Below are 14785 nucleotides of genomic sequence, written 5' to 3'. Positions count from 1 at the left end.
CAGCGTTCTTCCTCCTCTCTTTACCATGTCAGAATACAACAGGACGGCCATCTGCAAAATAGAAAGTAGGTCTCACCAGACAGTGGATATGCTGGCACCCTGATTTGGGACTTCCCAACCTCCAGAGCTCCTTTGTGCTAATTTATAAAATATGGAGCTCTATGCATGATAAGTGACAAAAGCAAATTAAAGCTTACTTTCATTATTATATCTGCACAGAAAAAAGTCTAGAAGAATTTACACCAATCTGTGAAAAGGAATTACCCATGGTTTATAGGGGACTTTCGATTTTTACGTTATATACTTCTTTTTTTTAATCAAAAAGCAGTATTAATTCTGATTTAAAAAACAAAAGGGAAAAAACTGAGTGTCAGTGGTACACAGAAACGACTTGATGCACAAAAATATAATGTTATAAAACACTACTTCTTGGGAATAATAAAAACCCATGTTATTACCTTGATTTCTCATTGGAATGGTTAGCAAAGCAAGGTATGGCAATAGCTGAGTCTGCAGGCACAAAGCTGGTAAGCAGAAGTCAGAAAAAAGTGCTTTTGCTGCTAGGCAATTTTCCCGATACTGTAGAGAAGAAAAAAAAAAAGGTGAAATGAAAAATAAAAATTTAAATATGGATATTTATTCCTACACATAAGTTTATTATGTCACAATATATGTTGGTTTCTACACTAGATACTTTAAGAGTTTATCTCATCAGTCTTTTTTTTTGGCCTCATCAAGCAGCTTGATTAGTCCTTTATAACTGTCTTATTGTTGTTGTTCAACTGCTAAGTAATGTCTGAGTCTTTGTGACTTCATGGACTGCAGCACCCCAGGTTTCCCTGTCCTTCGCTGTCTCCCAGAGTTCACATCCATGAGTAGGTGATGCCATCCAACCATCTCATCCTCTGTCTCCTTCTTCTTCTCCTGCCCTCAATCTTTCCCAGCATCAGGGTCTTTTCTAAGTAAGTCCTAGTATTATTTAACAAAGCACTTTATCTGTACAACTAATTCACATTTGATATAACAGCAGAAAGAATAAGACCTTAGGTAGAAGGTCCTTAAAAAAATTAAAGGATTTCTGTTTATGAGCATACACATATCACAAATTATGTGAAGGTATTGTTTCTCAATAAAAGAATATTTTCTTCAGTTAAGAGAGGTGCAGTGTTATGGTGATGGTAAGAGAAATATAATCTCTAGCGTTTCAGGAGCTCACAGTTGTAGATCACGTATATGTAACAAATGCAAAATTAATACACATGCTATAAAGAGCAATCAAGTCAATAAGGGACATAAACTGCTTAAAAATTGCTCCAAGAAATCCACTGAAAGATTTTTCTTAGGTAATGACTGATACTTTCATATTTTAGCCACATGAATTTAGAACTGGAAGACATCTTAGAGATGACCTAGTTCAGGGGTCACAAAGTCAGATGCTATAGGAGTCAGGCAGGTAATAGAAATCAGTGCAGCAGGGAGGGGGGATCCGGATGGGGAATACATGTAAAGCCATGGTTGATTCATGTCAATGTATGACAAAAACCACTACAATATTGTAAAGTAATTAGCCTCCAACTAATAAAAATAAATGGGAAAAAAAGAAAAATAAAATAAGCATAAAAAAAAAGAAATCAGTGTAGCAGAACTGCTGGGGACAGTGGCACCGACCACTCCCACCACCAACGGACAGGTTATACTTGGCTTGAGCCAATTACGGCCATGTAAAATATGGACCAATGTGGCCCTCTTTTTTTTTTTTTCCAGGACACTCAAGTTTTAAGTATTAAACTAATTTTTAAATATGGGCAATTCATTAAAAAAAATCTGTGTTATGTATTGTATTCAATTTGTGAGCCAGCTGTTTTTGACTTCTAAATAATCTAATTCTATATATTTATAGCTGTGGAATCAGAATCAAAAGGCATACTAGATGAAATAACTTGTCCAGATGGTTAGAGGTAAAGCCAGGATTTATTTTCAACTGAAACAAAAATATAACTACAGGCATACCTCAAGAGTATTGTGGGTACAGTTCTAGACCACTTCAATCAAGTGAATATCACAATAAAGCAAGTCACAGAAATGTTGTGGTTTTCCAGTGAAAATAAAAGTTATGCTTACACTAGACTATAGTCTATTAAAGTGTGCAACATACTTTAATAAAAAATTTGTTGCTGTTTAGTCGTTAAGTTGTGTCCGACTCTTTGTGACCCCAAGGACTGTAGCCCATCAGGCTCCTCTGTTCATGGGATTTCCCAGGTAAGAATACTGAAGTGAGTTGCAGTTCCTTCTCCAGGGGATTTTCCCTACCCAGAGACTGAACCCATGTCTCCTGCTTAGCAGGTGGATTCTTTATCACTGAGCCACCTGGGAAGCCTACTAATTACAAAATTGATTGCTTAAAAAATGCTAACCATCACCTGAGCCTTCATCCAGTCGTGATCTTTTTGCTAGTGAAGTTTGAAATATTGCATCAAAGTATGACACAGAGACACAAAATAAGCAATGTTCTTGGGAAAATGGTGCTGAGAGACTTGCGTGATACAGGATTGCCACAAACCTTTGATTTGTAAGAAACGCATTATCTGCAAAGCACTTTAAGAAAGTGCAGTGAAACAAAGTAGGCCTGTATACTTTGATTCCAATAAAATAAGTACATGCTTTCAAATTTTGAGTGTTTTTTCTTTAGAAAAAGCATTTAAGAAGACTGTCCTTTTAATGTTTCATCATAATTCTAAGAAAACTATAAGCCTTGGCAACTACTTCTTATTAAGAATGAGAGATCATTTTTCTCTTAAATAAAAAAAATAGATTTATTGGGATATAATTCACACCATAAGGAGTTCACTTATTGAAAATGTACAATTTTGTTTTTTACCTTTTTATTTATTAGAAACCACTGGGGTTTGTGCAAGGGTCGAAAACTTGATCCTCCTCCTTGGCAATGAGCAAATCCTCGGGCTTTGTTGGAATGTATCACACCTCTCGTAGCTATAGATGTACTATATTCCCTGAGAGAAGATCGTGTCTAAAAAAGGAGGCAAGATGTGAAATAAAGAAAATAAAAAGATTTGCAAGATAGTACTTATTGGTACTACTGACTCCCCCAAAAGGCTAACCATATTTATTTACTATACAGTCCTTTTTTTTTCACATTCACCACAGCCCTAAACATAATAGTGCCACAAAATTATCTGAAGAAAATTCAGCGGAGATAAAATCACCAAATGCTATGTGTGGACTATTAATTGTGTATCAGATGGGGGTGGTGGGAATAACTTTGAATACATTTTTGAAGTAACTGGGAAACAGGAAGAAGGATGGTATTCTTACTGAATTTATGTTAATCATAATACATATTGATTATGTTAATTCTCTTAGGTGTGATAATGCTATTGTGGTTGTAATAGAGCAATGTCCTTATGCAGGCTTAAGTGAGTCTGTGATGCTACAATTACTTTCCAAGTATTCAGCCAAAACAAGTGTGTAAAAATACAGACTAATGAGATGGATGAAACTGGAGCCCATTATACAGAGTGAAGTAGGCCAGAAGATAAAGAACATTACAGTTTATTAACAAATATATATGGAATTTAGAAAGATGGTAACGATAACCCTATATGCAAAACAGAAAAAGAGACACAGAGGTACAGAACAGACTTTTGAACTCTGTGGGAGAAGGTGAGGGTGGGATGTTTTGAAAGAACAGCATGTATATTATCTAGGGTGAAACAGATCACGAGCCCAGGTGGGATGCATGAGTCAAGTGCTCGGGCCTGGTGGGCTGGGAAGACCCAGAGGAATCGGGTGGAGAGGGAGGTGGGAGGGGGGATCAGGATGGGGAATACGTGTAACTCTATGGCTGATTCATGTCAATGTATGACAAAACCCACTGAAAAATTTAAAAAAAAAAAAAGAGAAAGAGAAAAAAAAAAATACAGACTAAGCAAATGTGGAAAAATGTGAAAATTGATGAACAAAAGTTAAAGGTATTCAGATATTCATTGTATATTCTATTTGTCAATAGAGTTATAAACTTTCAAAAAAAAAAAAGCAATATAAAATAATAAAGCAAATGCAACTGCTAAATAATGAAACCCTAAGGATATAACAGAAACTGTATCATAAATGTTTAAATGCTGGAAATATGACTAGCATGACCAGGGAACTGAATTTTTAATTTTACTTAAATAGTCATATATGTCTAGTGACTACTATACCAGTCAGAGCAAAGTTAAAATGTTAAGAAAAATTACAAACTTTATAGTGAATAATTTCAAATTTTAAATAAATAAATTTAAAAACTATCAGAAAGTAGCACACAGCATTCCCTGGTCAGGGAACTAAGACCCCACATGTCACATGGTATGGCCGAAAGAAAAAATGGAAAGAAAGGAGCACATTCCTTCCCTTCAATCTATTTTTCAATTTGTCAAATTTTCCAACTATGTATTAGTTTATTATCAGAAAATAACTTTAGAAAAAATTAGTGCTATATTAACATAGAAAAAGCAGATTCACTGCAGAAGTTTCTCTGCAAACACTGGTTGCATGAAATTAATTTTGTCATAGTTATTAAGAAGTTAATTAAAATAATGTCACATAAGTATGAATAAAAGTAAAATTTCTTTCTCAGTTCTGAGGAAATAGTCATAAACAATACCACTTAAGTCTTACATTCCAGTCACCACTGAGGATATCCGCAAAACTCAGAAATTCACTGGCTCTCACAAGATCATCCACTTCTGTGAAGAAATCTACATAGTTCTGGTGAAGATATAAATTAAATAACTCTCCTGGCATGTGTGACATTTCTACTACTTCCTATAAAAAAATAAGTATATATAATTTTAGTAAAAATTCACTGGTCAAATTTATATGGACACAAATGTAAACAGTATGTACTGTGTAGATAGTACTAAGTGTTATTAGACTTTACCTCAGGTTGAACAAGCAATGTATCCCGGTCATACTCTGACAAATGAGAAGGTAATCGAGGTGAGTCTACTTCTGTTACAGGTGCTCCTACAAAAAAACAGTCTGGCATTATTAAAAAATAACACCATCTTTATATAGCACCTTTCATTTGAAGATTTTTTCAACAGCTGATTTTTTTTTCAACAGTTGATTTTTATGTTTAATTCCACTTATAATACAAAAATACTCTAAGTACATTTTCCTATGTCTTTCTTATGTCGTGTCAGAGTATCTGACCTATCTTAGCTCTTTCTTGAAACTGAACCAAATATATGACATTCTGAAAAAAAGGGTTTTTAAATTTTAGTTGTAAGATAGTAAGATATTTTTTAAAAATGTATAATGTTTTCTTACGTTTACAATATAGTATTTTCCCTAAAGCTCTGAAGAGAAAGAGGGAAACATCTTTGCCACCAATAGCTTGGACCTCCTGATTTTCAAATATCCTATCAGTTTTCTGTCTTCGTTTTGATTTTGACAGCACAGCATCTGATTTTAAGGAAGACATTCCTTTTTTCCTTGGCTGTAAATTGTTCTTTCCTAAATAATATAAACCAAAGAAACAATATTTAAAATAAAATAAAAACATGAAAAGTAAAACAGAACATTTCAGATAGAGTCACACTAAGTATTCTAGTTTAAAAGCTTTTCTAAAATAATGAGGTACACAAACTGAGTCAGAGTCCTCTTCCAGTTACTAAACTACTAAAATGACATAAAATGTCATCTCAAAGTATGGCATGAGCTAGATTTAATCTTCAGTGACTGAAATTATGTAGTCCCACCAGAACTGTTTACATATGAGTAAGCTTGATCTGTACAATTAATTTTTCTCCTTAGGTTCTGTGTATGTGTCAAATTCATAATAAACATTGCAACAATAAAAATAAATGAAATATGACTTGACAAATCTCAAATTTTCACATACACAATGACATACTCTCCAATATAGTTATATCACCTTGGTTTCTCACAAAGGCAAGGTACTATTCTTGGTGCATGGTATGTACTAACCAATTCAGTCCTCACAACTCTATCAGGGAAGAATGATTACTATACAAAGTAAAGAAATGGAGACATAAGAGGTTAAGTAAATGGCTAAGGTCATCAGCTAGGAAGTGATTTGAATCTGAGCAGTCTGGTTCTGCAAACCCTGCTTAACAATAAGTCTATATTACTTCTTTACTGATTTGGACAGTCTCCAATTTATGAATATTCCCATGTTCAAATTTCATTGGAAAATCTACTTTTAAAAATTCAAAGTACATAATTTTAGAAAACCAGCCTGAAAAAAAAAAAAAAAAAGAAAAGAAAACCAGCCTGGAAGAGCAGAAACACAGGATCTGGGTTTGAACCCTAGTATTATCTCATTAGGCTGGTCTGAGAATTAGATGAAAAAACATATAACTGCTAAGATAGTTTCTAACCCACCCAAAAATTATTATCTTCTTCCTTCTGAAATTTCTGAGTTCAGAGCAATAATATTATAAATGGTAGTTAGTATCTCAAACTGACCCACCCCTAATTATAGTAGTGAACCTAAGGATAATTTACATTTATGTTTCCATAGGAAGCAGAATTTTGGTTTTAGTTGAGTTAAAATGTCTAATTCTTTACAGTTATTTTGAAAAACAAGATGTAACTAAGTGAACAGGTTATGGATAGAAACTAGATTTCAGGTGGATTTTGAGAGCGCCAAAGAGCTATTAATCTTTTAAGGTCAATCCCTCAATGTTAAGCATCAAGTAGGTTACCTGTTAAAAGTTTTCTGATGATGACTATGTGCAGTAAATTATGATCATTAAGAATAAAAATAATTCACTGCCATTAGTGGGGCTATCTCTTTACTTCAGCATGGCTAGGCACTCCTTTTATATGTTAATAAGTGGAAATATATTTGTTAAATATATCCTATATCCTAATATTAAACTCATTAACAGCTGGCCATTTGAGAACTTAGTATGTGTCAAGCCCTGGAATAAACACTCTGTGAGTATTACCTCACTTACTCTTCACACAACTTGATGAGACAGGTGCTCATATAAGAGGTGAAAAAATAAAGCCATGGAAAGACTAAGTAACTTGCACGATTAAGTCATTAAAAAGTGGCAGAGCCAGAATTTTTTCCCAGGAAGTCTCATTCCAAATTAACTTTGAAAGGTAAAGTGGCAAACCATGTAAATAAATAAGCTTTTATCTCAGATATGCAAATATATATGGTGACACATTCACAGGGGTGTGTCTATGTATACATACATACATAATTTTATTAATAATGTCTCAATAAAAAATATATCAATTTCAAGTTAAAGTATATTTAATTTAATTTAATTTCATGAACAAGAAAAAGTTATTCACCTATATAATACTATATATCTTTCCCAATTACCTGTTGAGGAAGAAAACTGGAGGCTATTTATTGCACTTCTGATATCACCAGAGCATCCTTGACAGAGAAACTCTAGAGAAGTTTTATCAGGGACAACAATTTTTCCTCCATTCTAAAATGAAACAATTAAAATTTTAAAAATATATGTTTTCTAAAACAAAAAACAAACCTATTTTCTAAATTTAATCAAAGTATATTAGGATCTTTCAAATTTGCATGCCAAAAAGCCTACATGTTAAATAATAGCCTGCTTATGAAGGTACAAGTGTCAATGACACCATAGCCTTTTTTACTTGGACTATGCTATATAATATTTTGAAGTTCTCTCTCTCAATATATATATACATATACACACACACACACACACACAAATGTATAGATGCACACATATACATCAGATATATATACATATATACATATACATCATATATATATGCATACATATATGCACACAGAGAGACCTCAAAATACAATATAACGTAATAAAACTAAATACACAAGAAAATTTGAAATTTACATGAAAATCCCTACACTGGAGTCTTCACCATATTAATACAGTCTGGTGAGTATTAAAAAAACCACAACTGCATCAACTCATACTTAAAGCCTAAATTTCATGCAGTTATTTAAGGTATATGATATATCACATTTCACATCCTTGGTAGATCAAGTATAAGGCAAGAGAAATTTATCCTCCCTTTTCCTTCAGAAATTCTTAACAGTTTACTGACAATATGACTTTAGCTGAATTCATGTGATTGCTCAAAGGTGAACCCATTTCAGGTCCTGTAAAAATTGCTTAAAACAGAAAAACAGTACTGTGCTATGATTTTCAATATATTTTTAACTGTATTAATGAAAGCTGTCTTAAAAGTTCTTTATGCAAGCTAGTATACTTTTAGTCTCCACAATTCCGACTTTGTCACAACTGCTAACATTTTAGTAGGAAACTGCCAGACCATTTTTTGTGCTCATACATCTATAAGTATATACAGTAACTATAAGTATATACAAAGAGTTAATTTTTTAAACACAAGTGGGGATCATATGTATTATTCCATTCTTTATGATCTATGTTAGTTCCTTTAAATTTATATAACTTTAAAAAATTTATGGGTATACAGTAATTAAATACTTCCATCAATGAAGGGATATTTACATGCTTCCATTTTTTTCAACCATTCCAGACATATCTATACATAGAGAGAGAGAGACATACATACTATATACATAGTTGACCCTTGTATAGAGTGGGGTTAGTGACAGGAGCCCCTCTCACAGGTAAGAATCCAAGTGTAACTTATAGCTGACCCTCTGCAGGTGTAGTTCTGATTCCTTGGATTCAACCAATCATGGATCATGTACTACTGTCGTATTCACTACTGAAAAAAATGCATATATATGTGGACCCATGCAGTTCAAGAGTCAACTGCATACACCTTCGCCAACATGCATGAATACTTCTGTAGAGTGTCGTTCAAAGTGTCTGTAATTTTATTTACCAATTTTATTTTTCCCAGCAATGGTAGGTGAGTGTCCATTTTTCCTTCTCTTTGGCAACACTGTTTATCAATCTTTTTCTCTGATTACTAGTAGGCCTGAATACCTCTCATGTTTACTATCCATTTGTCTTTCATTCCCATGTTTGTCTTTTATCTTTGTTTACCATGTCTTCTGTTATTTCCTAAGTTTTCCATTTTTTTAAGGTCAATCCATGGCTCTCAGGTTTTTTTTTTTTTTTTTGCTTAGGAAGACTTTCCCCCAACTCAAAGTATTTTTTCCCTAATACTCTTCTAATTTTGTATTTAAATTTTAAATCAAGGTTTAAATTATTTTTCTGCATAGTATGAACTAAAGAGACAATCTTATGTTCTTCTGTTTGAATATGCAATTGTTCCAATACCACTTATTAACTGTTTAACAATCTACTCTCTTTCCCTCATGATGTAAAATGCCACTTTCATTGTATTAAAAAAATTGCATTTACACATACTGATCTAGTTCTGTGCTGTCTTCTCATTTTATTCTTCCATTTGTCTATTCTACACTAATATCACACTGTTGTACTCTCTCTACTCTCATATTATGTTACAATATCTGGTCAGCAAGTCTCTTTCACTCTCATAAAATTTTCTTGCTCATGCCTTCTCTTCCAAATTAACTTCATTTTTATTGTGAACATATTTACTTTAAAAATTGTTACGGGAGGAGTAGCCTGTTTTTGAAAAAAATTAGAGATGGATTACTTGCCAGCAAGGAAATATAATTTGAAACCATGATTCTTGGAGCTGAAGAAAATACTTCGGATGTTAACTATGGTGAATATAGCAAATGTGGCTGAAATGTGTGATCAGCAGTTCCTTCCACACTCTATATACCTAATGACATCAGAAAAGACTAAAGATCTTTTTTCCTATAAATACACAGAAACATTTATTTAAACTTAAACACTTAAGATAGTCAACACTCTTTATTATAACTCATTCACATAAGATGTCTATACTCTTTCTTAAGATGATTAACTAAGCTACAGAATAAAAGAGATTAAACTCATTTAAATCTTCTTACACTATCGTTATCCTTGGCGACCCTAGACAGTATCATAACATTTGATTTTATATTTACATTTGATTTATATTTAAATATTGGGCTTACTGCTGCTCCTGTGATGTGACATATCAATGATGATTTCAAAAGTATACTAGTTCTAACATTCTTATAGGTCAACTATTTAAGGTAAGGCACATTTACTATGGGCTTCCCTGGTAGCTAAGCAGGTGAAAACTCCACAGGCAATGCAGGAGACTCCGGTTTGATGTTGGGTCAAGAAGATTCCCTGGAGAAGGGATAGGCTACCCACTCCAGTATTCTTGGGCGTCCCTGGTGGCTCAGATGGTAAAGAATCTGCCTGCAATGCAGGAGACCTGGGTTTGATCCCCGGGTTGGGAAGATCCTGTGGAGGAGGCCATGGCAACCCACCCTAGTATTCTTGCCTGGAGAATCCCATGGACAGAGGAGCCCGGTGGGCTGCAGTCCATGGTGTGGCAAAGAGTCCGACATGGCTGAGTGACTACACACAGTACATTAAATACGTAACAAAGAAGTTATGGTAATCTTTTTACTAGTATAAAACAACTTGCTAGAGTAAATGCCATTTGCAATTTAATGACTTAGTCTTAAGAAAATTGTGAGCCACGTGATAAAGTAACATGAGGCTGACTTTTATTATTTCTTCAACTTTTTAATAAATATTTAAAACTATAGTTTATAGTTATCATGCTTATGGTAGAGAATGTAGAAAAAAAATCATAAGTAATTCAACCACCCAGAATCACACTTAGCATCTTTATGTTATTTCTTTTAGTATCTATAGGTTTATGTATATATGTGCATTGGGCTGTCATTAACAAATCTATGTTTTGTTTTAGCACAGTAAATTGGAGTCAGAACAAAACTTCAAACTCATCTGACACTTAATAGTCATGGAATATTATTCAAGTTATTTCCTTCCAAATTTCAGTTTCTTTACCATAAAATGGAGATAATTTTGTATAGTTGTAGTAAGGGTTTAATAAGATCAGGTATATAGAAACACCTTGCACAGGGCCTGACATATATCAAGGGCTGAAAACATCATTTCTATTGTTAGCATTATCATGTAACTTTGCATCCTGTTATTTTTAACTTGACATTAAACTGTATTTCCCTTTATCACTAAATGGGACTTCCCAGGTGGCGCTAGTGGTAAAGAACCTGCCTGCCAATGCAGGAGACATAAGAGATATGGGTTCAATCACTGGGTCAGGAAGATCCCCTGGAGGCGGACACAGCAACACACTTCTGCCTTCTTGCCTGGAGAATCCCATGAAGAGAGGAGCCTGTGTGCTACCGCCCATAGGGTCACAAGGAGTCGGACATTACTAAGGCGACTTAGCATACACACATATCACTAAATATTTTCAAAATACGCATTAAGGACATAATAGTTCATCACAGCAGCTGCTCCCTCTATTATTGAATTCACTGTGTTTCTAATGTTTCACTATTAATAGTTGCATTTATAAAGCTAAGTGCTCCACATACATGTGTTATCTTGTTTAATCCTCAACATAACCTCTCCCCTGGAGATTTCCCTCAGTTCCTGTGATCCAGCATTGCAAGACAAATTATGTTTCATGTAAAATCCAGTGGATTGACAGCAGTTGGTCCACCTAGAACCATGCTGCTGAGAGAAGTTTCATCAATTTAATTTTAACATCATCTTGGTTTGAAAGATTAAAAAAAAATGATGCATTAAAAGTAACAGCTATGTCAGAACGATAGTATACTTAACACTACTGAACTAGACGGCTAAAAATGCTTAAGATATTTCAAATATATAATACAGTTAATAGTACTGTGTATAGTATATATTTGAAAGTTGCTAAGAGAAAAAAATCCTAAATGTTCTCATCACAAAAAAGAAAAGGTAACTTACATGACATGATGGAGGTATGAGATAATGCTATGGTGGTGATCATTTTACATTATATAAGTTTTATCAAGTCAATGTGTCATACACTTTAAACTTACATGATGTTATATGTCAGTTATATCTCAATAAAGCTGGAAAAAAATGTCTAAGATGGTAAATTTTATGATATATTTTTTACCATAATTTTAAAAAATTACTAAATCTTTGAAAAGTGACACAGGACAAAAGTAGAGTTGGATTATAACTGATTAATGAACCAAGATGGCAGGCAATAGTTTCTTAACAATAGACACAAATTAGAACACTAGGCCAAGCAAAGGAAAATCTACCTCAATGTGAAAAAGAAAGTTAAGTTTATAAAAAGGTTAAGGATGTTTAAATTTTTTATTTTTTGGCCACGCTGCATGGCATGCAGGATCCTGGTTCCACAACCAGGGATCGAACCTGCACTCCCTGCAGTGGAAGCATGGAGGCTTAACCACTGCACTGCCTGGAAAGTCCAGGTTAAGGGCTTTTTAATCAGTCTTCCTATATTTTCTAAAATGACATGCTTTAGGAGTGTAATTAAATTTTTTTAATTTTAAAAACTGAGATAATTCATGTCTCTAATTCCTCAAGTTTATATAATACCACTTAAGTTTGGCTTTCTATAATGACAATGTAAAGTAAAAAAAAAAATCAGTTCTTAAGAAACTTACCTTACTAGCTTCTACTGTCACTATTCGATTAAGAAATTTCATCATAATTGTTGGTGCCACAGGGTTGAAACTGTCAAAATTTTGTAAACAAAGACAGTGGTTATGTGATTAAAAATACAGTCATACGTATGTGTAATTTTAAGCAGAAATTTCATTCTTACCTAATATTTGAAATAGCACACTCTTCTTGAATTTCTTTGGGAAACAGTAACCTTTGACTATTATCTCCACTGAGACTGTCAGAGATTATAAATATTAGAGGACACCGACCAATCTGGACATACTTCCTAAAATAACAAAAGATAGCAAGCAAGGGAGAAATTTAAACCTCCTGTCATTTAATTTGGAGCTTTAAAAGATTTCACTGAAACTCACCTCAGAACTTCATGTAAAGTATGAGAATCCCGATAAAACTGGTTAGGTAAGTCCTACCAAAAACAAAGGATAAACACTGGCTCAGTTTTATTCCCAAGTAAACTTATTTTCAGACTTATATTTACCAAGAGGGGAAAAATGTTATCTATTCAATGTACTATAATCAGAACTTCTGTAGAAATTAAACATCAACTAGCTGAAGACATCAACTAGCTGATATCCTAAATAGTAACAAGCATCTATGGAACTTTCAAATCAAATTTCTTCAGGTCACTACAAGTTATAATATTCTCACTAAGACATCATTTTCCAAATATGTTTTTGCCTTTCTACATTTAGGCCATTAAATTTTTAAAGTTCACTAACCTATAATATGTACACACCTGCAACCTATAGTTACTCTACCCAAGTTTAATGCAAGAAACTTTAGGTTTATTCTATTACACAAAGACTTTATATTTTACCACCACTAGTACCATGGAGAGAGTTAATGTCACTATCACATAAGATATATCTTGTGATTGTTTATTCAATAGTTACAGCAGAATTTCAAAAGTTATCCTTACTTCAACTAGAATTATCTTCTTATCAGTTCTCAGATCATCTCCAAGCATTTGCAGTTGGTTGTATTTTGTTGCTCTTAGTAGAAACTCTTTAAAAACTGCTATCTGAGACTGATAGGGAAATATATGGAAGCTTGATTCTGAAAGGAAACATACTTAATACTTTTATTTTCCACAAATTATGTATATATCAATGTTACATATATATACATAACATACATGAATATTACTGAATACATTTACATATACATAAAGATAATGTAGCACACAATACTGTAGACTGTTTTTTAATTTAAAACTGTTCAAATTTAAAACAGAATATTCATTTCAAAAGACAAACTCACTATGAACAACAGTATAATGCTTCTGTACCAAGAAAAGTAATATAGAGTTAACTGATTTCAAAACACAGTTGTTAATATAAAAATCATAAAAGTGGTAAAAATATTTATGACTTTGTCTACACAATGAAGACTCTCCCAATAAGTGTGTGATCATAAATAAGTTATTTTCAATAATAGCAAGTTTTACTTTAATAAGTTTTTATGACAAAAACAGAATGACTGATTAGTAAATTTATCAGGACTACAAGAAGTAATATTTTATACAGAAGACTGTAAATAAAGACTTTTCAGATTGTCAAAAGTACCCTGGAGAAAGCAATGGCAATCCACTCCAGCATCCTTGCCTGGAAAATTCCATGGATGAAGGAGCCTGGCAGGCTACAGTCCATGGGGTCTGAACCTAAATGCACCCATAAAGGTTCATGTGATTGCTACTCTGACTGTGAAGCAGCTGGTAGTGGGCAGATGCCAACCAAGTATAGGAGCAGCAATACATACCTTCCTCTCAAAAACATACCCAGGAGGGTCTGAGGGGCTTGTTTCAAATCTGTAAACATAGACTTTCCCACTATTTCTACTACCTTTACAACAAACCTTACCAGGATTCAATATCTCCTTGAAATCATCTTTTTGGAATTCTGGTAAAACTGGATTAATCCACTCTTGTACGTGAATACCATGCTCCTTTGCTAGTATTTTTATAGTTGCTGTTTTCCCACATCCAGGAGGTCCTGTTATTAATAAAATAGATCCACCCTAAAACCAAATATAAACATCAATAAAAAAAATCAAAATCTTTGGAATGTTAGAATATTGTTTTAATATTCTTCTTAAATATTATCTCTAGAAATATTTAGTCATAAAAGCAGACTTAATTGCACAATGTTAGCTGGAATAAACCAGCTATAAATAAAAGGATCTTATTTCCTGAACTTCTAAGCACAGCTTCTGATAATTTCTTTCTT

At 33.3% G+C, this 14785-nt stretch overlaps 1 protein-coding gene across 3 annotated transcripts in view; it reads right to left on the bottom strand.

Annotated features, from left to right (window-relative positions):
- Window positions 1–14785, bottom strand: part of RAD17 (RAD17 checkpoint clamp loader component) — a 34383-nt gene that overhangs the window by 9024 nt on the left and 10574 nt on the right. For all 3 annotated transcript variants that reach the window (XM_065905770.1, XM_065905769.1, XM_065905771.1), the window contains 11 exons: window positions 14420–14576; window positions 13480–13616; window positions 12914–12966; window positions 12700–12825; window positions 12539–12608; window positions 7367–7478; window positions 5332–5517; window positions 4940–5025; window positions 4678–4824; window positions 2879–3028; window positions 459–579 (listed from right to left, as the gene is read on the bottom strand). In XM_065905770.1, coding sequence (XP_065761842.1) covers window positions 459–579; window positions 2879–3028; window positions 4678–4824; window positions 4940–5025; window positions 5332–5517; window positions 7367–7478; window positions 12539–12608; window positions 12700–12825; window positions 12914–12966; window positions 13480–13616; window positions 14420–14576 — 1345 coding nt within the window. The remainder of the gene's footprint in view (window positions 1–458; window positions 580–2878; window positions 3029–4677; window positions 4825–4939; window positions 5026–5331; window positions 5518–7366; window positions 7479–12538; window positions 12609–12699; window positions 12826–12913; window positions 12967–13479; window positions 13617–14419; window positions 14577–14785) is intronic.

The sequence above is a fragment of the Muntiacus reevesi genome, chromosome 14 (assembly GCF_963930625.1).
Source record: "Muntiacus reevesi chromosome 14, mMunRee1.1, whole genome shotgun sequence".
Classification (NCBI taxonomy): Eukaryota; Metazoa; Chordata; class Mammalia; order Artiodactyla; family Cervidae; genus Muntiacus; species Muntiacus reevesi.
This window is presented reverse-complemented; position numbering and strand designations above follow the sequence as displayed.